Source organism: Carcharodon carcharias, chromosome 5 (genome assembly GCF_017639515.1).
Source record: "Carcharodon carcharias isolate sCarCar2 chromosome 5, sCarCar2.pri, whole genome shotgun sequence".
Lineage (NCBI taxonomy): Eukaryota > Metazoa > Chordata > Chondrichthyes > Lamniformes > Lamnidae > Carcharodon > Carcharodon carcharias.
In genome coordinates this window covers 16,351,578-16,378,017 of record NC_054471.1, presented here as the reverse complement: position 1 = coordinate 16,378,017, position 26,440 = coordinate 16,351,578, and the positions used below count along the sequence as shown (strand labels likewise).

Below are 26,440 nucleotides of genomic sequence, written 5' to 3'. Positions count from 1 at the left end.
TAAAATCTATATTAATGATTTGGGTTCAGGGATAGAAGGTACTATAGCTAAATTTGCAAATGACACCAAAATAGGTGGGAAAGTAAGTTGCAATGAAAAAATAAGAAATTTACAAATGGATATGGACAGGTTAGGTGATTGGACCAAAATTTGGCAGATGGAGTTTAACATGGATAAGTGTGAGGTTATCCATTTTGGTCGGAAGAATAAGAAGGTGGCTTATTATTTAAATGGAGAGAAACTTCAGAATGCTTCAGTGCAGAGGGATCTGGGTGACCTCGTGCATGAATCGCTGAAAGCTAGTATGCAGCTACAGCAGGTAATAAGGAAGACAAATGGAATTTTGGCATTTATTGCGAAAGGAATAAAGTATAAAAATAGGGAAGTGTTGTTGCAACTGTACAAGGCATTGGTGAGAATGCACCTGGAGTACTGGTCCCCTTACTTGAGAAAGGATTTAGTTGCATTGTAGGCGGTTCAGAGGAGGTTCACTCGATTGGTTCCAGACATGAGGGGCTTGTCTTATGAGGAGAGATTGAGCAGTTTAGGTCTATACTCACTAGAGTTTAAAAGGATGAGAGGAGATCTAATTGAGGTATATAAGATGCTAAAGGGGATAGACAAAGAAAATATGGAGCGGATGTTTCCCTTTGTGGGGCATTCTAGAACGAGAGGCCATAGTTTTAGGCTAAGAATTGGTAGATTTAAATCAGAGATGAGGAGGAATTACTTTTCTCAAAGGGTCATGAATCTGTGGAATTCACAACCTCAGAGTGCTGTAGATGCCAGGACGCTGAATAAATTTAAGGAGGAGATAGACAGATTTTTAATTAGTAATGGGTTGAAAGGTTATGGGGAGAGGGCGGGAAATTGGAGTTGAGGCCAAAATGAGATCAACCATGATCGTATTGAATGGCGGGGCAGGCTCGAGGGGCTGAATTGCCTACTGCTGCTCCTAGTTCTTATGATCTCCCTCAATGCAACTGTGAGTGCTCTCTCTCCTGCATTTGACTCTGCTGCAATGTACTAATTATGTCTACTTTGGCTCACAAGGAACTCTGCCAAGCGACCAACACCCTCAGCCAGCCAGTCTCTCAGCACCATCAAAGATCCTCACCTCCATCCAAGAGAATATCTCCCCCATTGATGAGCTAGGAATAAGCTACCTGGAAAACCCACCACAGTGCTTCCCCACATCCTCCACCACCGCAGGGACACACACCTCTGTGGGACCTAGATCTAGAATACGCTCGAGCTCACAATCTGGTGGTCACCACACAGACATGTGTCCAAAGCACGAAGAGGCAGGTTCAGCCGAGCTGCCCGGCATTCGGAAGACTACTGGGGAAGAGGCATCTGTGAGCTCTGAGTCAGATGACGAGGCTCTGGATTCAGCCTTACAACTCATCATGGAGAGTCAGCAGAAGGTGGGGGAGCACCACACACAGCTGTTGGAAGCCCTGAACAGAGTGGCACATGAGTCGGAGGAGTGTGTCTGCCTGCTCTCTGGTGAAGTGGTGCCCACATTTGCGCATATAGAGGTCTCCATGGGAAGGATGGCAGACGCCATGGAGACCCTGGTCCAGCAGAATGCAGAGATGCACGCAGACTTGCACTCCATCGCGGCAAAGGTGAGATGGAAAAAGGGCACCTCGATGTCCATGCAGGTGCTCCTTCCTCTCAAGGAGTGAGGCTGGGGCCATCGGGCACCCAAAGGGAGGAGGAGCGGCAGCTGGAAACCCCTGGATCATCCACTCAGGAACCTCAGTGGCTCCCTCCAAGTCCGTTTTGCCTGTGACCCCCTCAACCTCATCCTCTGTCACCGCAAAGGGGACAGCTGAACCACAGGAGGACAACCAAAACAAGCCGAGGCCACCAAAGCCTCAGGTCTCCAGAGGACCCACACCAAAGTTACCAGAGGCAACAGGACCGACCATTGCACAGGCTGTCTCCACCCCACCTGCAGATGTCGGGGCAGCACCTAGAAAATTTAAGAATTTTTGATCACAAGTAATTGTACAGATGAACACATTTTGTCGCTTTATAATCTGAAAATATAGTCACTTTCACTGAATAATGTGTAATGATGCCTTCTTTCTTCTTCATTTGCAGGCTTCCTGAGCCCTCCCCCTGCATTCTCCCCCCCACACCAACCCCACCCTCCCCCATTAGCAGTTCAGCTGTATGCAGCCGGCTCACGTGTGATTCTGGAGGGAGCAGTGTGTGTATGTGGCAGAGCAATTCGGAGCTTTGTGTAAGCACTCTCCCATGCACGCGGATCCTTCCTCCATCACATCCATCTCAATGTGCCAAGCATTTTCAGCTATTGGAGTTCTCTTTCAGTTGTCCATCTGAGCTGACCTGCACTACTGATCGTACTCCCATGCAGCACCCACTCCCAACCAACACAAGGCTCCTTTCACTTTCAATTTTGCAAGATGATAGTAGTGAAACATGTCTTCAGCTACCTCATCCTTTCCTCTGCTCTGGTCACCCATGTCATTTTCCCCATCATTGTTGATCGGCCCCCCCTTTGTATCACATTTCACATCCCCACCATCGCCTACCAACCAGAACCCTTGTCTTTCCAGAATGTTCAAGTGAATGTGCACATTCCCTATCTTCCTGAGAAACCCATCCATGTTGACTTCCCTGACCTCTTCCTTCCCACCCCCAGGATCCGTGTCTGCCTTTGAGTCCCCACCAATCATCCTCACCGTTCTATCACCGCTCCTGTTACACCCTCACCTTCAACCCTATTAGCTCACCCTGCCCTTTCTCATTCTCACCATTCCCGCCTACTACACCCACACTCAGTTCTCTCCCCAGGAGGTAGTCATCGACTCCACAGACCCCTCCATTGCACATTCACCTGGCCATCCCCTCACCTTACTCATTCCTCGACCCGTACTCCTTCCTCCACCCGGACTCGTTCCTCCACCTGGGAACTCTTTCCTCCCCCTGGACTCCTTCTTACCCTGGACTCCTTCCCTCCTGAAAACTCTTTCCTCTCCCATGGCCTCCTTCCCCCCTCTGAACTCCTTGCCTGCTCCAAACTCCTTCCCTTACACCTTCATCGCCCCTTGCACCTACATTCCCTCCCCCTTCCCATTCACACCCACCCAACACCATCACTCCCCTTCCCAACCTCATCCCCACCCCACTCCGGACACCAACATTCCATTGCTCCCAACCTCACCCTCCCCACTGGTCCTCTCCCAGTCAAACCTAGACCTTCCCCACCCACACACCCCCCCCCCCCACCCCCCCACCCCACCCCAAGTGCATCTTCCTCTCCCACTCACAGCTGGACCTTCCTCTCCAACCCAACTCGGATTGCCTTAATGACTGTTCACCTCCTGATGGCTCAACCTCTCCTCCTCGGATAACATTTCATGGGATTCATAAAGCTGCACTCCCACCTCTAATTACTGGCACATTTCCAACTTCACAAAGATGAACCCCAGTGTCTCAGTTGCACCTAGCTATAACACAGGTCCAAACTGCAACCAACCCCCTCTCCCAGCAAATATGCAGATAAGTGCATTGGGGAATTTTCTTAAACTCCACCATCTCCATGATGATGTAGACTTTCGGGGTTTATAGAATGCTTTTAAACTAATGTGGCTCTAAATCCCAAAACAAAACATCTCTTTGGACTCCACGTTTTTGCAAGCAGTGTGGACATCACATCTTAATTCTCCAGCTTAAAGAGTTCACCTGCTGTTTTATCGTTCCATCTCTTCTACTCTGACTCCATTAAACAAACATGAGTAACCTTCTGAACAGCCATTTTCTAAATTTGTGTAATAACTTTATGTGTGTCACTCTAATTGAATGCTTTTTTGAAAAATCAAATACACTTGTTCCCACTTACAATCTTACTTGTTTAGTTACAGCCTCAAAACCAGATTTATCAAACATACTATTTCACCTCCCCCACTGCCTACCCCACCATAGGCTAAGAAATCAATGGGGACCCCACCAATGATTGTCATGGCTATCTCATGGCCATTTAAAAGTTGGTTGGCTACTAATTGAGTTGAGGCAGGACTTCCATCTCTCAGAAACAGGAAGTCCCCCTCAGGGAGCTGCCAGCCAATCAGAGGTCAGCAGCTCTCCAATAGAGGGAGCATCACCAGGAGCAATGGCTGCTGTTGGCACTGCAGCGAGGCCAAGAGACGGCATGCAGCACAAGATCTGCAATGGCAGGTGAGTTTGGGGACTTGCAGGGCCCGAGCTGGCAGGCCCTGAAAGGGGAGTGAAATGGGTGGGCAGCTTGGATAGAAAGACTAGGTAGGGTAGGGAACTTGGGGGGTGCTTACCCCTTACGGCTGCCCTCCGATGGGCCAGTTAAGACGGGAACCCGCATGCCACCAGCTGTACAGGGAAAGCTGCTGAAGTGACCATTTGACATGGGTCTATCCTGTTGCCAGTTAAATCCTGTTGGTGGCAGGAGGTGGCCCAACCTTGTCCATCTAAGGGCTTCAGTTGGCCCAAGGATGAGGTGGGGCTTTTGATGCTCATCCCATCACTGGTCAAGGTGTGGCAGGGGCAGGGGAGGGTGAGTAGACAGTGGGAACAATTCCATTGGATATAAATTCCACCCCCCCTCCCCACCCCCCTGAACAGACCTAGCAACTCAAAAATGGGCAACAGTGAGGCACTGTGGGTCATCAGCAGCAGCACAATTGTACTCAACCATGGTGTGGCATATCCTCCATTCTACCATTACCATCAAGCCAGGGGCTCAACCTTGGTTCAACAAAGAGTTCAGGAAAGCATGTCAGGAGCAGCTCCAGGCATACCTAAAAATGAGGTATCAACCTGTTGAAGCTACAACACAGGACTACTTGCCTGCCAAACAGCATAAGCAGCAAGTGATAGACAGCTAAGCGATCCCACAACCAGCAGATCAGATCCAAGCTCTGCTGTCCTGCCAAATCCAGTCATGAATGTTGGTGGACAATTAAGCAATTCACTGGAGGAGGAGGCTCCACAAATATCCCCATCCTCAATGATGAGGGAGTTCAGCACATTAGAGCAAATGTGCATTTGCAACAATCTTCAATCAGAAGTGCCAAATGGATGATTCATCTCAGCCTGCCCCAGTGGCCCCAGCATCACAGATGCCAGTGTTCAGCCAATTCGATTCACTCCACGTGATATCAAGAAACAGATGAAGGCATTGGATACTGCAAAGGCTATGGGCCCTGACAATATTCTGGCAATAGCCCTGACGACTTGTGCTCTAGAACTTGGCCTGCTTCTAGCTGTTCCGGTACAGCTACAACACTGGCATCTACCCAGCATTCTGGAAAATTGCCCGGGTATGTCCTGTACACAAAAAGCAGGACAAATCTAATCAGGCCAATTACCGCCCATCAGTCTACTCTCGATCATCAGTAAAGTGAAGGAAGGGGTCATCAACAATGCTAACAAGCGGCACTTGCTGAGCAATAACCTGCTCACGGATACTCAGTTTGTTTCCTCATGGAACGTTCAGCTCCTGACCTCATTACAGCCTTGGTTCAAACAATGCACTAAAGAGCTGAGGTGAAAGTGAATGCCCTGACATCAAGGCAGCGTTTGGCCAAATGTGGCATCAGGAGTCCTAGCAAAACTGGGGTCAATGAGAATCAGAAGGAAAACTCTCCATTGATTGGAGTCATGCCTAGCATGAAGAAAGGTGGTTGTTGTTGTTGGAGGCCAATCATCTCAGTTCCAGGACATCACTGCAGGAGTTCTTCAGAGTCATGTCCTAAGCCCAGCCATCTTCAGCTGCTTCATTTTGCTTCAATCATAAGGTCAGAAGTGAGGATGCTTGCTGATGATTGCACTATTTGCAATTCCTCAGATACTGATGCAGTCCATGTCCAAATGCAGCAAGACCTGGACAATATCCAAGCTTGGGCTGACAAATGGCAAATAAAATCCACACCACACAAGTGTCAGGGAATGACCATGTCCAACAAAATAGAATCTAACCATCTCCCTTTGACATTCAATGGTATTACTATCACTGAATCCCCCACTATCAACATCTTGGGGGTTACCATTCACCAGAAACTGAACTGGACTAGCCTTATAAATACTGTGGCTACAAGAGCAGGTCAGAGGCTAGGAATCCTTGTGGCGAGAAACTTACCTCCTGACTCCCCAAAGCCTGTCCACCATCTACGAAGCAGAAGTCAGGAGTGTAATGGAATACTCCCCACATGCCTGGATGAGTGCAGCTCCTACAACACTCAAGAAGCTTGACACCATACAGGACAAAGCAGCCCGCTTGACTGGCACCACATCCACAAACAGTCACTCCCTCCACCACCGACGCATAGTAGCAGCAGTGTGTACCATCTACAACATGAACAGCGGGAACTCACCAAGACTCCTTAGACAACACTTTCCAAACATACAACCACTACCATCTAGAAGGACAAGGACAGCAGACAGATGGGAATGCCACCACCTGGAAGCTTCCCTCCAAGCCACTCACCATCCTGACTTGGAAATATATTACTGTTCCTTCAGTGTTGCTCAATCAAAATCCTGGAACTCCCTTTCTAACAGCAATGTGGTGTGCCTACACCACATGGACTGTAATGGTTCAAGAAGGCAGCTCACCACCACCTTATCAAGAATAACTAGGGATGGGCAACAAATAGTGGCCTAGCCAGCGACTCTCACACCCCATGAAAAATGACAAAAAGGCATCAGGCAGGAAGGATGCCAATTGTAGGTGTATAGAAAGCTTGCTTCCAGACCACCAAACCTTTCCCTTGCTCCCTTTTAACCCTATAATTATTGTCAGAGCCATTTTTTCATGCATTTTTTTCAGATGTCACAATATAGTTAGGTCTTGTGTATTTGAGTTTGTGTAAAATATGATGATTTTTTTTGCAGCTACACAGTGGAATATGAATTGTATCTTGTTGTGAATACATAACTTGTGGGTTCTGAGAATCAGCACTACAGGCTGGGACGTCATGGGCCAGAGAGATAATGCTGTGGTCAAGGCTAGAAAAGTAAATGCCCCCTGCTCTCAGATGAGTCTCTATTATTCATTGAAAGTACAAAAGAGATTTTTTTAAAAATAATTAAAATCATTTAGACATCGCCACCTTCCCCAGCAGAATGCTGATACGTTAAACCCCATGGTCACACTGGCAGGCAATTTTCTACCATCTTGTGCCACTTCATTTTAGCTGTTAGAAAATACTTTCTTACATCCAACATATGGAAAATGCAACAGGCAATAAAAATTTCTGGATGTTTGGGTTGTTAACAAGCTTAATAGAGCCTTCTGTATTATCGGAAACAGGTGTGATGATGTTGGGTTGCATACCTGATAACATCATGCCAAATTTTCTGTTAGCATGGGAAGCAGCATCCCTGATTTGGGAACATAAAATCCAGCCCAAATTATTTCTAGAATGTGTTTTGTGTCTTCTACTGTGAAACCTGATACAAAATACTTGTTTGATATCTCCGCTATTTCTTAATTCCTCATTATAATTTCAAATATTTCTGTCTCTAATGGGTTCATAACCATTTTCACAAATCTATTCCTGTTTACATATTTATAGGAACATTTACAATCTGATTTAAATCTCTTGCTTCTCCACTCACACATTCTCTTATCTTTTTCTTATCAATTTATTGGTCCTCCTTTGCTACATTTTATGGATATCAAAGGATGCCAGAACACGGAATGGCAAATGCAATGGAAAGCTTGGGGCTAATTTATTCTCACAAAATTCAACAAAACTGAATTAAAATAATAGTAAAAAAAATTTCACTATACCAAGTCATCAAATATGTCCCTCTGGTGAACATGAATGGTAACAAGAGTTTCAAACTGGATTCTTTGAAACTTAGTCAGATCATGTGTTGTTTGGGCGATAAGAGAGTTCAGCAGTTCTAGGAACTTCTGGTTCGTTGTTTGCATAATCTTTTTGCTGTCTTTTGCCAAATTAAGTGCTTCCTCAGAGTCACGTGTCCACAGTATTTGGATTGCTAGAATTCCAACCTAGAGGCACAAAAGAAGACACAGATTTTATGTACACAAAAGATGATCCAGAAAAACAATTTGCTGTTTGGAATTTATTACTTGATGGAAGAGGAGCAGAGGCAATATCTTTCTAAAGCTCTGTAGTTAGCTCTAGAGAGGAACATAAAAGAATTTTGGGGAACAGGAGAGGGCCAGAAACTCCATCCTTTCCTTTAAAGAATTGAAACTTGGAAACCTACACTCTTATCATATGTCATTTATTTAGTATAAGTCTGTAATGATTTTTTTGTAAAGACATTCCACTTGATTTCTCTCTTATTCCTAACTTCCTTATTTTCACTTTCTATTCACTGCTATTCAAATCCTTCATCAGTTGAAAAAAATGCTCAGTTAACGGTCAATCATCTTCATAATCTTAGAAGTTAAATTTAGGTCACATTTGTATGTTCTCTTTTCCAAAGGTTAACTGTCCAACTTTCATAATCTACTTTCATAATTTAAATGATTAATATATTATATTGAATGAAAACAACCCTCTCTAGTTACCTTTATTATTTCCTGGCTCTTTTATATCCACATATCATGATGTTACGGGCAGGAGGAGGGTTAATTTAAACAGCCCCAATTTCTCTTCTCACCACCCATCTGTAAATAGAAAGGTGCTTTGATTTGCTTCCCCCTTTATAAGTGGTGGTATGTTTCCCAACACGTCAGTTTTGGTGTGATCCAATTTTCTATTAATAACACAATAGCAAACTAGTATCACAGAATCACAGTGCATAAGAGGACTTTCGGCCCATCGAGTCTACACCAATATGTGAGAAACACATGACCTACCTAACTAATCCCACTTACCAGCACTTGGCCCACAGCCTTGAATGTTATGACATGCCAAGTGCTCATCCAGATACTTTTCAAAGGATGTGAGGCAACCCGCCTCCACCACCCTCCCAGGCAGTGCATTCCAGACCGTCACCACTCTCTGGGTAAAAATGTTTTTCCTCACATCCTCACTCAACCTCCTGCCCCTCACCTTGAAATTATCCCCCCTTGTGACTAAGGGGAACAGCTGCTCCCTATCCACCTTGTCCATGCACCTCATAATCTTGTACACCTCGATCAGGTCGCCCCTCAGTCTTCTCTGCTCCAATGAAAACTACCCAAGTCTATCCAACCCCTCTTCAAAACTTAAATGTTTCATCCCAGGCAACATCCTGGTGAATCTCCTCTGCACCCCCTCCAGTGCAATCACATCCTTCCTATAATGTGGCGACCAGAACTACACACAGTACTTCAGCTATGGCCTCACCAAGGTTCTATACAATTTCAACATGATCTCCGTTCTTTTGTAATCTATGCCTCGATTGATAAAGGCAAGAGTCCCATATGCCTTTTTCACCAACCCACTAACATGCCCCTCCGTCTTCAGGGATCTATGGACACACACGCCAAGGTCCCTTTGTTCCTCAGAACTTCCTAGTGCCATGCCGTTCATTGAATACTTCCTTGTCAAATTACTCCTTCCAAAGTGTATCACCTCACACTTTTCGGGGTTAAATTCCATCTGCCACTTATCTGCCCATTTGACCATTCCATCCATATCTTCCTGTAGCCCAAGATACTCAACCTCACTGTTAACCACCCGGCCAATCTTTGTGTCATCCACAAGCTTACTAATCCTACCCCCCATATAGTCATCTGTTTCGTTTATATAAATGACAAATAATAGGGGACTCAGCACAGATCCCTGTGGTATGCCACTGGACACTGGCTTCCAGTCACTAAAGCATCCTTCTGTCATCACACTCTGTCTCCTGCAACTAAGCTAATTTTGAATCCACCGTATCAAATTACCCTGTATCCCATGTGCCTTTGCCTTCTTTATAAGTCTCCCATGTGGGACCTTGTTAAAGGCTTTGCTGAAATCCATATAAACTACATCAACTACACTATCGTCATCTACAGACCTGGTCATCTCCTCAAAAAATTCAATCAAATTTGTTGGGCATGACCTCCCTCTGAAAAAGCCATGCTGACTATCCCTCATCAAACCTTGCCTCTCCAAGTGGAGATAGATACTCTCCTACAGAAATTTCTCCAATAGTTTCCCTATTACTGATGTGAGAATCACTGGCCTGTAGTTCCCTGGCATATCTTTACAACCCTTCTTAAATAGCGGAACCATATTAGATGTTCTCCAGTCCTCTGGCACCTCCCCTATGGCCAGAGAGGAATTAAAAATTTGGGTCAGAGCCCTTGCAATCTCCTCCCTTGCTTCCCTCAGCAGATGGGACACAAATCATCTGGACCTGGAGATTTGTCCACTTTTAAGCCTGCCAAAACCTCCAATACCTTGTCACTCCCTATATCAATTTGCTCAAGAACCTCGCAGTCTCTCTCCCAGAGTTCGATAACTTCATCCTCATTCTCTTGGGTGAAGACGGACATGAAGTATTCATTCAACACCCGAGCGATGTCCTCTGGCTCCACCCATAGATTGCCCCCTTGGTCCCGAATGGGCCCTACTCTTTCCCTGGTTATCCTCTTCCCATTGATTAAATTATAGAATATCTTGGGATTTTCCCTACTTTTACCAGCCAGAGCTTTCTCATATCCCCTCTGTGCTCTCCTAATTGCTTTCTTAAGCTCCACCCTGCACTTTCTGTACTCCAATAACGCCTCCGCTGATTTGTTTCCCTTGTAACTGCTAAAAGCCTCTCTTTTCCTTCTCATCGTAACCTGAATATCACTGGTCATCCATGGTTCTCTGGGCTTGTTACTCCTTCCTATCATCCTAGGGGGAACTTGTTGAGCCTGTACTCTCCCCATTTCCTTTTTGAACACCCCCCGCCCAGCGCACCTCCCCCCCCCCACCCCCCCCGCCCCCCCGCCCACTGTTCCTCTGTAGATTTCCCCACAAGTAATTGTTCCCAGTCTACCTTGGCCAGATGCTGCCTTATTTTACTAAAATCCACTCTTGCCCAATCCAAAAGATTTTTTTGCAACTTGTCAATTTCTTTGTGCATAACAAACTTAAACTGTACCATGTTGTGGTTGCTATCACTAAAATGCTCCCCCACCACCACCTCAGCCACCTGTCCGGCTTCATTCCCCAGAATTAGGTCCAGCAATGCACCGTCCCTTGTTGGATCCTCTACATATTGACCTAAAAGGTTCTCCTGTACATATTTCAAGAAATTCATCCATCCAAGCCCTTAACACTATGTCTATCCCAATTAATGTTGGGAAAGTTGAAATCACCTATTATAAGTACCCTATTGTTATTATTTTTACACACCTCCACAAATTGTGCACATATTTGCTTCTCAATTTCCCGCTGACTATTGGGGGTCTATAATAAACACCTAATAATGTGGTTGCCCCTTTTTTAATTCCGAACTCTACCCACAAAGCTTCATTCGATGCCCCCTCCAATATATCATCTCTCCTTACTGCAGTAACAGACTCCTTAACTAATAATGCAACACCTCCTCCTGTTTCACCTGTAATACGCCTGGCATTAAAGTCGAGGTCATCCAGCCTTATCTTCCTCCCTTGAAGCTTATTGCAGCTGTACTCCCTTTGACTTGATTGTTTTACTGTATTATGATGTGTCCCTATTCTACTAACATTCTCTGTCCCCTCCCCCTGCCTAATTAGTTTAAACTCCTCCCAACAGCACTAGCAAACACACCCGCAAGGATGTTAGTCCCACTCTGGTTCATATGTAGACCGTTCCGCTTGTACAGATCCCACTTTCCCCAGAAATGGTCCCAGTGATCCAGGAATCTAAAACCCTCCCTCCTGCACCAACTCTTAAGCCACCTATTCATCTGCGCTATTCTCCTTTTTCTGTGCTCGCTAGCATGTGGCACTGGGAGTAATTTAGCGATTACAACCCAAGATGTCTTGCTTTTTAGTCTATTGCCTAACTCCCTGAACTCTTGATGTAAGACCTCATCTCTCTTTCTACCTATGTTATTGGTACCATCATGTACCATGACCTCTGCCTTATCACCCTCCCCCTTCAGGATGCCCTGCAGCCATTCAGTGACATCCCAGACCCTGGCACAAGGGAGGCAACATACCATCCCGGAGTCACACTGAAGGCCACAGTAGTGCTTATCTGTTCCCCTGAATATAGAATCCCCTATTGCTATTGCTCTTCCTCACTTCCTCCCCTCCGACAGGCTGCTTATGGTGCCAGAAGCTTGGCTCTGTCCGCACTCCCTGGAGGAAACAGCGCCCTCATCAGCCTCCAAAACGGAATACCGATTTGCGAGCGGGACCCCATGGGACTCCTGAACTACCTGCCTGTTTCTCTTGGACTGCCTGCTGGTTACCCATTCCCTTCCTTCCTGAAGTCCCTTCATTTGCAGTGTGACCACCTCTCCAAACGTGCTATCCATGATGCTCTCAGACTCGCAGATGCTTCACAGTGTCCCCAGCCGCCGTTCCAGCTCTGAAACCTGAGCTTCCAGGAGCTCCAGCTGGGCATACTTCCTGCACACATGCTGGTCCCGGGCACTAGAAATGTCCCCGGCTTTCCATGGAGCACGAGGAGCACACCATGGCTTTGAACACTCCTGCCATGACTTATTCCTTTAAATTAAACCTTTTAAGTCAATTACTCTAGGGCCCTTCTTTCCTGAACCTCGTTACTGCAGAGTATACAAACTGTAAACCACAAAAAGTCCTTAAACTATAAGGAATTAAAGTAGTAAATACCTTACCCACTACTTACCAGTGATTCCTTTACCTTGTAGCCTTTACTGCTGCAGCACGCTCTGAACGTTTAAGAAGTTGGATAGCAAGGAATAAATGAGATTGGATGAAGATAGGGGATGCAGTGGCATTGTCACTAGACTAGTATTCTAGACATCCAGGGTAATGCTCTGGGTACCTGGGTTTGAATCCCTCTGAGGAGGAAGGGAGAGATAGAATAAGGAAGAGGCCAGGACTGGACAATCAGCCTCCAGGGGAGCCACCTTTGGGAGGCCAGGCGCAGGCACAAGGGGCACAGGGCCAAGAGGTTGTCCAAGGTGGAAGGGGCCACAGAAGATGCCACCGTCCTGCTGCCAGGGTATACAGTTGGTGAAGCAGCTACCTCAATATGACCGAGGTGCCGTGCCGAAGGAGGCTCCGTCTGTCAAGGGGGACAGTCAACTATATCTGTCAGATGATTGGCCCTGAGATCTCCCCTAACTGTGTGGGTGGACACCCCATGCCAGCGGCACTGAAACTCACAGCTGCCCTCCACTTCTATGACAGCAGCCTCTCTCCCTATTCGAGTGGCCATGGTGCACTGCTGCACTGCCTCAATGAGGCTGCCTGGCCACTCTTTATACAGACTGCCGGTTCCCCATTGGAACCGGCAGTCTGAGCATGCCCGCCTCCGCGACGATTTCCCCATTCTACACGGGAGTCGCTAACCCATTGGGTGGGCCTTAAGTGGTCCACCCGTGCAAAATAGCAGCGCGGCCCGTTTCTGCAGCAACAATCGACTGCCCACCCGCCACTGAGTCGGTTGGGCCTGCCCGCCTGCCAAGGGCAAAATTCTGCCCTATGTTAGCCGTCAGTCTTTTTTTCAAAATCCCTCTTTGCTTCTTGTATTTGCTTTTTCACATCCCTTCTGAACATTCTGTATTCAGCTTGGTTCTCATTGTATTTGCTACCTGACACCTGTCGTAAGCACACTTTTTCTTCTTTAACTTAAATTCTATCACCTTTGTCATTCAGGGAGCTCTAGATTTGTTTGACCTACCCTTCCCTTTTGAGGGAACATACCTTGACTGTGCCCAAACCATCTCCTCTTTGAAGGTAGCCCACTGTTCAGCTACTGTTTTTTCCCGCCAACCTTTGGTTCCAGTCTATCTGGCCCAGCTCTGTTCTTGCCCCATTGAAATCCGCTCTCTGCCAGTTGATTACTTTACTCTGGATTGACCAAAGTCATTTTCTATCATCATCCTAATCCTTATGATACAATGATCACTGTCCCCTGAATGTTCCCCCAATGTCACTTTATCTACTTGGCCGACTTCATTCTCAAGAACCAGGTCTAGCAGTGCCTCCTTTCTTGTTGGTCTGGACACATACTGCTGTTGGAAATTCTCCTGAACACAATCTAGGAATGTTTGTCCCTTACTGCCTCTTACACTACCACTATCCCAGTCTAAATACGAGTAATTAAAGTCCCCTATTATAACTACTCTATGATGTTTACACCTCTCGGTAATTTCCTTGTAAATTTGTTCCTCTATATCCTTCCCACTAGCTGGTGGTCCAAAAATTACACCGAGCAATGTAATTGCACCCTTCTTATTCCTTAGCTCTAGCCAAATCAACTGTCCTTGAATCCTCTGACACATCCTCTTCCTCCAGTACTGCAATACTCTCCTGAACCAAAAATGCCACCCCTCCTCATTTTTTCCTCTTCCTATCTTTTCTGAACACCTTGTAACCAGGAATATTTAGCACCCAGATCTGCCCTTCCTTTAGCCAGGTCTCTGTCATCGCCACAACATCATAATCCCACAAGGGATTCTGTGCCTGTAACACCCCAATTTTATTAACTATACTCCGTGCATTCACATACATGAAGTGTAACCCTGATTTAGACTTCATTACTTGCTCCCTTACTCCAACTCCGTCTATTAACTTATTATTTTCTATTTTAATGCTATCTGCCTCTCCCAGCATTCCATGCATGCTGGTATTGCTTTCTAATATTCTCTCCTGGTTCTCACGCCCCTGTTAGTTTAAACCCTCTCCAACAGCGCTAGCAAAATGACCCACAATGAACTTAGTCCCAGCTCTGTTCAGATTCAACCCGTCCGACTTGTACAAGTGCCATTCCCCCCAAAGCCAGTCCCAGTGTCCCAGGAATCTGAAGCCCTCCCTCGTGAACCATCTTTCCAACCACGCATTCATCTGTCTTATCTTCCTATTTCTGTACTCACTTGCACATGGCATTAGGAGTAATCCAGAGATTACTAATTTAGAGATCCTGCTTGCTAATTTTCTACCTAGCTCCCTAAATTCCGATTGCAGGACCACATCCCCCTTCCTACCTACGTCGTTAGTACCAGTGTGGAACATGACCTCTGGCTGTTCGCCCTCCCCAAAAAGAATGTCCTGCAGACGTTCTGTGACATCCTTGACCCTAGCACCAGGTAGGGAGCAAACCATCCTGGGGTTACATCGACGGCCGCAGAAACGCTTGTCTGCTCCCCTTACTAAGGAATCCCCTATCAGTACTGCTCTTTCACTCTTCTTCTTCTCCTCCTGTACAGCTGGGCCATCTGTGGGCCACAGGCTTGGGTATTGCTGCACTCCTCCAAGGATCCATCACCCTCACCTATATCCAGAATGGAAAACCGGTTAGTGAGCGGGACCTCTGGGGACGCCTGCACTACCCGCCTGTTTTTCTTGGATGGTACTGGCGGTCAGCCATTCACTATCTGCTTGATTGCCCTTAATTTGTGGTGCAACCACCTCTCTGAACGTGCTATCCATGCAGTTCTTTGCCTCACAGATACATCTCAGTGACTCCAACCCTTGCTCAAACTCTGAAATGCGGCACTCAAAAGGATGTAGCCAGTGACACTTCCTGCACATGGGCTCGTCTGGGCCATGAGAAGTGTCCATGACTCCCCACATGCCACAGGATGGGCATTCCGCTTGGCTAAGCTGTCCTCTCATACCTTAACCTTAAACTTATAAATCATCTTTTTGCTTAAACTTTAGTTACTTTTACTTACTTTCACTTACTATAACCTTACTCTTGTACTATTAAATATAGTGGTGGCATAGTGGTATTGTTACTAAACTGTTATTCCAGAGACCTGGCATAATGGTCTAGGGACCTGGTTCAAATCCCACCATAGCAGGTGGTGAAATTTGAATTCAATAAAAATCTGGAATTAAAAGTCTGATGATGACCATGAAACCACTACTGATTGTTGTAAAAACACATCTGGTTCACTAATGTCCCTTAAGGAAGGAAATTTGCCATCCTTAACTGGTCTGGCCTACATGTGACTACAGACCCACAGCCGTGGTTGACATTTTAAAACAAAAATGCCTTATGAACAAGGGCAATTAGGAATAGGCAATAAATGCCGGCCTAGCCAGTGCTGCCCACATTCCATAAATATATATTATATAAATATATAATAGCCAGGAGGATATAGGTGGGCCGATCAGTGGCAAATGGAATCTAATCCAGATAAGTATGAGGTGATGCAATTAGGCAGGACAAACAAGGCACGAGAATACACAATGAATGGTAGAGCCCTGGGAGGCACCGAGGATCAGTGGGGCCTTGGTGTGCATGTCCACCAGTCTAGCGGAGTAAGTAGATAAGGTGGTTAAGAAGGCATATGGGATACTTGCCTTTATTAGCCAAGGCACAGAATATAAGAGCAGGGAGGTTCTGCTAGAACTGTATAAAACGTTGGTTCAGCCACAGCTAGAGTATTGCATGCAGTTCTGGAATCCGCATTATAGAAAGGATGTGATTGTATGAGAGAGGGTGCAGAGGAGATTTACTACGATGTTGCCTGGGCTGGAGAGTTTTAGTTATGAGGAGAGATTGGATAGACTGGGGTTATTTTCCCTGGTGCAGAGAAGATTGAGGGGGGACATGACTGAGGTGTATAAAATTAAGAGGGGCATAGATAGGGCTGACCAGACGGAACTTTTCCCCTTGGTGGAGGGATCAATAACCAGGGGACATAGATTTAAGGTAAGGGGCAGGAGGTTTAGAGGTGATGTGAGGAAGAATTTTTTCACCCAGAGGGTGGTGGGAATCTGCAACTCACTGCCTGAAAGGGTGGTAGAGGCAGAAACCCTCATAACATTTATGAAGTATTTGGATGTGCACTTGCGATGCCATGGCCTACAAGGCTATGGGCCTAGTGCTGGAAAATGGGATTAGAATAGTTAGGTACTCGTTTGACCAATGCAGAAAAAGGGCTTTTTTTGTGCTGTAGACCTCTATGACACTATGGAGATTAATAGAAATTCTTTGCCCTTACTCACAAGTCAGCTCCCTCTCCTATCCCTATAAATTCTTACTTTCCCTGTGCTTGTTTAGAAGTTTACGTTTCTGTACTTGCGCTGTTTCAATCTCCCAACTGCCTCTCTGCTCGCTCTGTTTTATCTCCTGAACTTTCGCTGTTTTATCTCTTGAACTCTTGCTGTTTTATCTCCTGAACTTTCAATGTTTTGCATTCCTTACTGCCAGCACCTGAAAGTTCCCCTCCAAGCCACTCATCATCTGACTTGGAAGAATTTCGTCGTTCCTTCACTGTGTCAAGATCTTGGAACTCTCTCCCTAACAGCACAGTGGGTGTACCTACACCTCAGGGACTGCAGTGGTTCAAGAAGGCAGCTCATCACCACCTCCTCAAGGGCAATCAGGGTTGGACAATGAATGCTGGCCTAGCCAGCAATGCCCACATCCCATAAAATAAATGTTAAAAAAACCACCTCAGGAATGCTCATTAAAATATCTGCTCATCAGAATCACGTGATGCCTTCCAATCAGTGGGAAACTATGTTGGTCTGAAACCCCTTTAAAAAGGAATGGCGTGCATTCCTCAGTTCACTCATGGCTTCAAGGTGAGTATAACATATGTAGCCCTGCGCCGGTCTTGTGATGAACGCCATACTGCTGGGACTGTAGGGTTGGTCTGCTCGTGCTCTTTGCCTACGTTGTCCACAAGGACATGGATGTGCAGTAGTACTCAAGCAGAACTCCACTTTCAGAAATAAGCATTTTGACTGGGGGTGGGGTGTAAGAGGATGGGAATTACAAATAGAAAGGGGACAATGAGGAAGGCAGGCTGTGCAAGAACTCTGAGGGGGTAAAGGGGGCATAATGGAAGGCAGGGGGCAAGGAGATGGAGAAGGATGGGGAACAATGGAAGACAGAGGGTAGACCAAGAGGTGGCAAGCTGGAGCCTGGCAACGGTACTTGAAACATTGACATTCAAGGGGGTCAAAAGACAAACACATGTTTGACTGTAAAGGAATACACTCAGACTTTGGAATAGGAAGGGGAGTGGGAGTCCCGCAACAGGATGGGTTGCATGGAGACTCAGAGTTTGGAGGGATGATTTGAGTGGGGTCACTGTTGTCCTCAGTTATCAGGGCAAGGGGAACTATGTGAAAGTCCAAGTCTTTGGCCTGGGTCTTGCAGTCAGACCCAGGGTACAGACACTCCTGTGGTGATGTGGAAAGGAGTCACAAAGTACAGGCTGTCCAGGGGCTATGTGGACCTCCTAATCAGGAGTCAGAGATAGGAGTCAGTCCAGGGGTGCAGCAGACATGCAACAGGAGGAATCATTGTGAGCATGGTGTTCCCCTGCTGAAGGGAGGAGCAAGGACTGTGTGCTCCAAAGGAAAAAAACACAGCTTGGTGTGTGGAGCTGTCTCACAGTTACTGTCCATGAGCTTGGCTGTCTCTGCACTGGGCTGCAGATGGAATGGTCATGGTAGCTGGAGGCATCTGCAGCCTGTAGATTGAAAACACACAATAAAGAGGGTGGGGGGGGGGGGGGGGGTGGGGGTGTGTACGTGAAGCCCTCCTGGGGTGGTGAGGGTGCCGCCTCGGTGGGTGACCGTGCACACAGCGTCTTGTTGGGGTGGGTAGAGATCCACATGGGGCATCAGCATGTCACAAGTGATGGGCTCAGGGCAGAAAGTAGGAATGTCTACCGCAGCAACTATGAGATCCAGTAGTATTGGGGAAAGCTGTAGAACAACAGGAGGGAACTCTACCTTCACATCATGAGGTTCAAGGTATATATCAGGCACATGGAAAGTGAGAAAGGGAGCACAAATTGTGTTTCAAAGTAATAGAACCGCAATCTTGCTGTACCACAGTAATGACACTTTATCAAATCAAAAGTACCAGCAAATCTGATCGGGAGGGTCCTGAGGAAGTGTGGAAGGAGTGCACTGTTGGGCTAAGGGGCCCTTTCTGGAGGCATCCTCAAGCTTGTTCATGCCGCAAGAATGAATATGAGCCTGCTAAGTGATAAAGGAGGAAGACCTCCTTGGGAAGAAATCCACTGAAAGCCAATGCCTTCATTAGCGCTATTAAAGGGGTGCCTCAAAACTTAATGCTTCACATCACAGTCGCTGCATCTCAAGGGTGACACATAGGAATTTAGAATTTGGGAATACAGGCAATAGTGAAAGAGGCACAGCTGCATTATTCCATCAATGAAGGCTAGTCATGTGTTCACCAGAATTGGCATTCATAATGGGCCAAAGGGCATCCACTTATTGACCACAAGCAACTGATTGGTCATTACAATGCCACAATCATAGATTGGAGCACAAAGCTCAGTCAGGTCACTCATCTCAATTACTTATCATCCCATGATAAGTTCTCCAGGTGCTACACATCTGGGATGCCACTTTGGTCACCTCGATATGTGTGCTTGCATCTCAGGAACAAAGCTGCATCAGCCATTATGCGAGTAAGGCAGGTAAAATTATAAACAAAAACAGAATCACCTGGAAAAACTCAGCAGGTCTGGCAGCATCGGCGGAGAAGAAAAGAGTTGATGTTTCGAGTCCTCATGCCCCTTTCATAGAACTGGACTCAAAACGTCAACTCTTTTCTTCTCCACCGATGCTGCCAGACCTGCTGAGGTTTTCCAGGTAATTCTGTTTTTGATTTGGATTTCCAGCATCCGCAGTTTTTTGTTTTTTATCTCTAGGTAAAATTATAAACCTTTACAATTGCCATAAATTTCATATTCTGAGCTTCACTTTCTTGACCCTTTAATCATTAATGTCTTCAATGCGTCATTTCAGAGAGAAGGCAAAAGCACAAATGGATACAGGGCCTGCCTTTGTCAGGGTCTGTTTACAGTGGAGGAGGCAAAGGAGGGAGAGGCAAACATACAAATTAGGAGCAGGAGTAGGCCACTCAGCCCCTCAAGCCTGCTCTGCCATTCAATAAGATCATGGCTGGTCTTATTTTAACCTCATATTCCTGTCTAACCCTGATAACCTTTCACCCCCTCACATATCAAGAATCTATCTATGTCTGCCTTAAAGATACTCAAGCACCCTGCTTCAACCACCTTTCGAGGAAGAGAATTCCAAGTCTCACAATCCTCTGAGAGAAAAAAAAATCCTCATCCCTGTCAATAATGGGGGAACCCTTATTTTGAAACAGTGACCTGAGTTCTAGATTCTCCCACAAGAGGAAATATCCTTTTCACATTCACCCTGTCAAGTCTGCTTAGGATTTTATATATTTCAGTCAAATCACCTCTTAATCTTCTTAACTCCAATGGATACAAGCTGAGCCTGTCCAGCCTTAACTATAAGATAACAAGGCCATTCCAGATATTAGTCTAGTAAACCTTCTCTGAACTGCTTCTCATACATTTACATATTTCCTTAAATAAGGAGACCAATACTGTACACAGTACTTCAGATGCGGTCTCACCAATGCCCTCTATAACTAAAGAATAACCTCCCTACTCTTGTACTCAATTCCCCTCACAATAAATGTTAACATTCTATTGGCTTTGCTTATTACTTGCTACAAATGCAAAGCACCTTTTGCAATTCATGGACTAGGACACCCAGATCCCTCTGCAGTTTAGAGCTCTGCAGTCTCTCACCTTTTAGATAATAGGCTTCTCTTTTGTCCTTCCTGCCAAAATGGACAATTTCACATTTTCCTACATTATACTCCATTTGCCAGATCTTTGCCCACTCACTTAACCTATCTATGTCAAAATGAACCATTTGTGCCTAATCTCTGTTTCCTATTAGCTAGCCAATTTTCTATCCATGCCAATTTGTTCCCCCTAAACCATGAGCTTTTATTTTCTGCAATAACCTTTGATGAGGCATTGTCAGGAAGATATAATAATTTCCATAATGTTATTGGAATTTATTGCAAAATAGAGTAATAATGGGATGTGTCTATATGTGTGTGTGTTTGTGTGTGAGAGACTTAATTGGATTAAAGGCAACTGGTCTGAAGGCTTTGATGTAAACATGGCAAACATGAGTGAAGTTTAGAATGTAAACTGTAAAAGGACATTTGAATTTTTAAATAAACCAGACTCGATTGTTTTCAAAGGAGGGGTGAAATGTGTCACCTAGCCAGGTGAGGTTTAAAAAGTGTTTATTTTCCCCAAAGATTATTGGTAAAACTTATTGCAATGAGAGATTGTTATTATCAGGAAGGTAAAGTCCATAGAAACAAAGGAAGGTAAACATAGAATCAGGAAGGTAAAGTCCATAATGAAACAATTGATATTTATAAAGGAGAGAAGACTATGTGTAAGGGAAGGAAGACTAAGATTGAACAAGTGTGAAACACCTTCAGCCTGTATGTACCAAACTGCTGCCTCCAGGACAGAAGTTAAGAGAACTTACTTTGAATTTGACTGTTCAGGGTATCATTTACTTTACCTAGGTCTTTTAAAATCTATGTGTTTTTACTTTTGTCTTAACAAAGGTGTAACTAGGAATCAGATTAACTTGGGGATTTAAAAGTTATTGTTGCAGTAATTTGTGGACATATGCACGTGCTTACAATATTTTATTTTATTTTATTAATAAACGTTTAATTTAGTTTTATAAAAACCCCTTAAGACTCAGTGGTCTTATTATTACTGAATTCAAAGCCCGCATCTCGAAACATACAAATTGAAAATTTGTTGTGACAGTTATTTCAAATTTTCCTCTGGGATTTGAACAGCTCAGCATTTACTGTCTGCTGTGTCATAACAGGCACCTTATTAAATGTCTTCTGATAACCTAAGTACAGTTCTTCTTTATCTACAGCACCTTTTACTTCTTCAAAGAACTTCAATAAATTGAATAAACATGATTTCACTTTCACAAAGCCTGATTATCTTGAATTTATCTAAGAGCCCTGCTTTAACATCTTTAATAATAGCTTCTAAAATTTTCCATATGACAGATGTTAAGCTAACTGGACTATAGTTTCCTGATTTTTGTTTCCCTCCCTTTTTGAATAAAGGAATTATTTGAGTTATTTTCTAATCTAATGGAACGTTCCCCAAATCTAGTGCATTTTGGAAAATTAAAACCAACACATCAACTATCTCATTGGCCACTTCTTTTAAGACACTAGGATAAAATCCATCCAGACCCAAGGACTTGTCAACCCCACAGTTCCACCAATTTTCTAAGTACCACTTCCCTGGTGATAGTAATTTTCTTGAGTTCCTCCCTTCCTTCCCATTCCTGATATACAGCCATTTCTGGGATGTTTCTTGTATCCTCTATAGTGAAGACCGATACAAAATACCTTTTCAATTCATCTATCATCTGCTTATTTTCCGTTATTAATTCTCCAGACTTACTTTCTATAGGACCAATGCTCACTTTGTTAACTCTTTTCTTTCTTAAATACCTATAGAAACTATTACTGTTTGTCTTTATATTTCTAGCCAGCTTTATCACATACTCTAATTTTTCCCTCTTTATTAATCGTTTAGTCACTCTGTGCTGATTTTTATATTCTGTCCAATCTTCTGACCTGCCACCCATCTTCGCACAATTATATGCTTCTTCTTTAAGTTTGATAATATCTTTAAATCTTGTAGTTAACCACAGGCGGTGGATAGTAAAGGCAAGCGCAGCTCCAGCAGGAGGCTCCACCTGAAAGACATGGTCAAGGGGAGCCACAGCATGAACAGGAGGATCAGGAGTAGAGATCCAGACAACAGGGACAAATCGCCAAACATAGGGTATACTGTAAAAGAATCTACTATTCACAAATGAGTAAGGCAATGCTGGGCACATCTATGCTTGTCCTGATCTCTGGTACATCGCAAATGCCACATTCTTCATGAAGACCTGATGCCACGTGGAGTTGGAGGGTAACCCCTGCCAGTGGCTTTGAAGGTGACAGCAGTGCTCAATTTCTTTGCCTTTAGGTCTTTCCAAGAATCAACAGGGGACTTGTGTGGCATCTCTCAGTCCGCAACACATAGATGCATAAAGGAGGTCACAGATGCCCTTCACAGGAAGGCCTGCCATTATGTCAGGTTTGCTCTGGACGAAGATAACCAGGCTGTGAGATTCACCAGCTTTACCAACATCTCAGAGTTCCCAAGAGTGTAGGATACAATAGAGTGCACCCATGTGGCTTTATTGGCTCCATGGCAGCAGACCCTAATGCTTATAAACTGCAAAGTTTACCATTTCATCAATGGTGTGTGATCATCAGAAGTACATAATGCACATTTGTGCCAGGTACCCTGGAACTTGCCATGATTTCTACGTCCTGAGTCACTCCCAGGTGCCTGAGTTTTTTGAGGTGCCTACATATCTGCAGGGAAGGCTGCTTGGGGATAAGGGGTGCCCTCTGGAATTCTGGCTGATCACACCAGTGCGTCACCCTCAGAGTCCTTCTGAGGAGAGGTACAACGCTGCTCACAGCTCCACATGCTCCCTTATAGAACAGACCATAGGGCTTCTGAAGATGCGCTTCAGATACTTGCATGCCTCAGGTGGCTCACTCCAATACACTCCCGACAGGGTTTCTCACATCATTGTTTTATCCCTCACAATCTGGCAATACAAAGAGGTGAACCCCTGCCAGAATGACAACCTGAAGGAGGTTGAAAGCTTATTGGAGGATGAAGACCCAGAGGCCCAGGAACCTCAGGATGCTGCTGAGGCTCAGTATGAATGCGATGATGCATTGGATGGAGATCGATGATGCATGAGATGGAGTAAGCAAGACATGGGAGACATGCCCATGACACTTTAATTGCTGACAGGGTCAAGGAAAAATAAAGTTAAGGGAGGTCATACGGTCACATCTCACTTAGCCTTCGTACCGTTTCATCTCAGGGGACATCCAACCACTCTCAGCAAGAACAATTCTAGCATTCACGCTTGCACATTATGACCTCATGAATTGCCAGGCCACGATCTATGCATTGGTCCTCGGTGCCCTGTGAGTGCGTTCGCTCTGGGAACTGAGAGTCCACTGAGGAACTAGAGCGATGCGAGAGAAGAGTTGAGGCTTCCTCCGCCATACAGTGATGCACTGACATTTGGACATGCCTAGGGATCTCCTATTCCCGTGCATGTTTTGTCTTCTGTCACTACCGCTGAGGAGGCACAGACGCCAATAGAATATGAATGCTGATGAGCTGCCGTCGCTCAGTGGTGTTCCTTGAGGAAGAAGGATTAGAAATGCTCACATCGCACACTTCAAATAAGGATCTAAACACATCTCCTGACATCACACAGGGGTGCAGGGACTAGTTCAAGTGAGGATGACATCACAGGAATGTGAATCTCACTGTGGGACACTCTCACTGAGTGAGTGGATGGCCAAACCTCGACATAAGGGGATTCCAATGTACAAATTCACAATGCTTTTAGTTGACCAAAACATTCACATATCCATCAAATGTATTCACAAAAGTGCAATTTCTTTACAGCATACCCATGACCCAAAAGTGATATCAGAATTTCTTAACTTCCCTAACCCCACCACTATGCCTGGGTGTAGCCTTGACATCTGCAGCAGAAGAGAAGGCTACCTGCTACATCCTGATATCCTTGGTGGATGTCCTCTCGAGGCCCGAGGCCTGGAAGGCCTCAGCCTGATAAGGTTCTCCTGCTCAGAAGCAAATGTGCCCTCTGTTGTCTGAGCAACTGAAGTGAATGGACAGGCAGAGTTTTTTTTTATTCATTCATGGGATATGGGTGTCACTGCCTAGGCCAGTATTTATTCCCTAATTGCCCTTGTTCAGAGGGCATTTAAGAGTCAACCACATTGCTGTGGGTCTGGAGTTATATGTAGGCCACACCAGGTTAAGGACAGCAGATTTCCTTCCCTACAGGGCATTAGTGAACTAGATGGATTTTTACAACCATTGACAATGGTTTCATGGTCATAATTAAACTTATAATTCCAGATTTTTATTGAATTCAAATTCCACCATCTGCCTCGGTGGGATTAGAACCTGGGTCCACAGAGCATTACCCTGGGTCTCTGGATTATTAGTCCCGCGACAATACCACTACGCTGCACACCCTTGGAGTGTCCTGAGAGGAGACCCCTGGGGTGTCTAGTTGATGCTCATCCTCTCTGTTGGTGCCCAAGGGCCCCGCCCTGACTCCTGCAGGAGATAGTGCACCTGGAGGGGGGTCAAGGTGCCTCATCCCCATGTCGCCTACATCCTAATGGTACCCACCAGGGTATGTAGCCATGGAGTGCAGAGCCGAGCACAAATCTGGCAAGATCTGCTGGGCCAAGTTCCCCACAGTGGTCACCAAACTTCCCATGGTGACCTCGAGGTGCTCACATGTCGGAGTCACAACATCAGCAGAATGCGGACAGACCCCTCCATTGTTTGCTCCAGTCTGCTGTAACTGTTGGATTGCTGCCTGATGTTCCGCCACCTGTCGTTGCATCTCCAGCATTGAGTTGGCAGCCGCTACCAGAGGGTCATCATCAGACTCAGACTGAGCAGGTGGCTGTTCTCCAGCAATTCCCTGAGTGCTGGAGACCAGGGCTGTCCCTGCCTCTGACTGCTGCCGGGACATGTCAGTGATGTGTTCTCCAGAAAGTGACCCCGAGCCTAATCTATAGCTGTGCCCCACTGGGGTGTGTGTCTCTGAGCTGATAGAGGATGCAGGCGAGCACAGTGACTGTTATTCTGGAGAATCCTCTTCAGACATGGTCTGTGGGTTGCCTTGTGGGCCTCGATCTGCTGATGTCTAGAAAATAGAGAATAGAGCATGAGCGATATAAGACTGCATGTGACTCACTGTGATTGTTAGGGTGTGATGAAGTGATGGAGCTGTGATCCATACTAGGTTGGTGGGACAAACCGATCCCCCCTTTGCCACAGGAGTGATTTCTCTCCTCCCCAGCCAACTTGACTGTAGCCTCCTCGAACTCAGTGAAGGCAATGATGTGACCTGTCCCTTCCCTGCTTTGTGCTCTTTCCCTTCTGTTGTATGCCAGCTTGCCCTGTTTGAAGGTGAAAGAAAGGCATGCGATGTGAAGGGATGGAACAAAGTTTGGGTGAGATGCATGTACATGGCATGGCGAGCCCTCCCCAGAAGGGCCAGAGGATAGAATGTGAGCAACACGATTGATGGGATGGTGGTGATATGAAAGTCTTGATGAGAGAATGCGCATTGATATGTGTCCCCCACTAATGGTTGTATGAAATCCCTGAAGAGAGTAGTCGTTTGATCAGAGTTTGATATTGGAGGAAGTTGAAGGATGATTTACCCTGGGCGGAGCAGATGAGATCATTCATCCTGTTCCTGCACTGGATGGCATTTTAGGCATGGTTGCCAGCCGCGCTGACCTGTGTAACAGCCTCCCAGGCCGGAAATGTGAGGCTGGTGTGGCTCCTGCATCCATCCCTTGGTTACAGG

General features: G+C 45.7%; 1 protein-coding gene across 1 annotated transcript in view; it reads right to left on the bottom strand.

Moving 5' to 3' along the window:
• The window catches only part of LOC121278115 (dynein heavy chain 8, axonemal-like), a 1,831,678-nt gene that overhangs the window by 883,342 nt on the left and 921,896 nt on the right, over positions 1 to 26,440 (bottom strand). Inside the window, exon 43 of the mRNA XM_041188200.1 lies at positions 7,805 to 8,029. Within this exon, the coding sequence (XP_041044134.1) occupies positions 7,805 to 8,029 (225 nt within the window). The remainder of the gene's footprint in view (positions 1 to 7,804; positions 8,030 to 26,440) is intronic.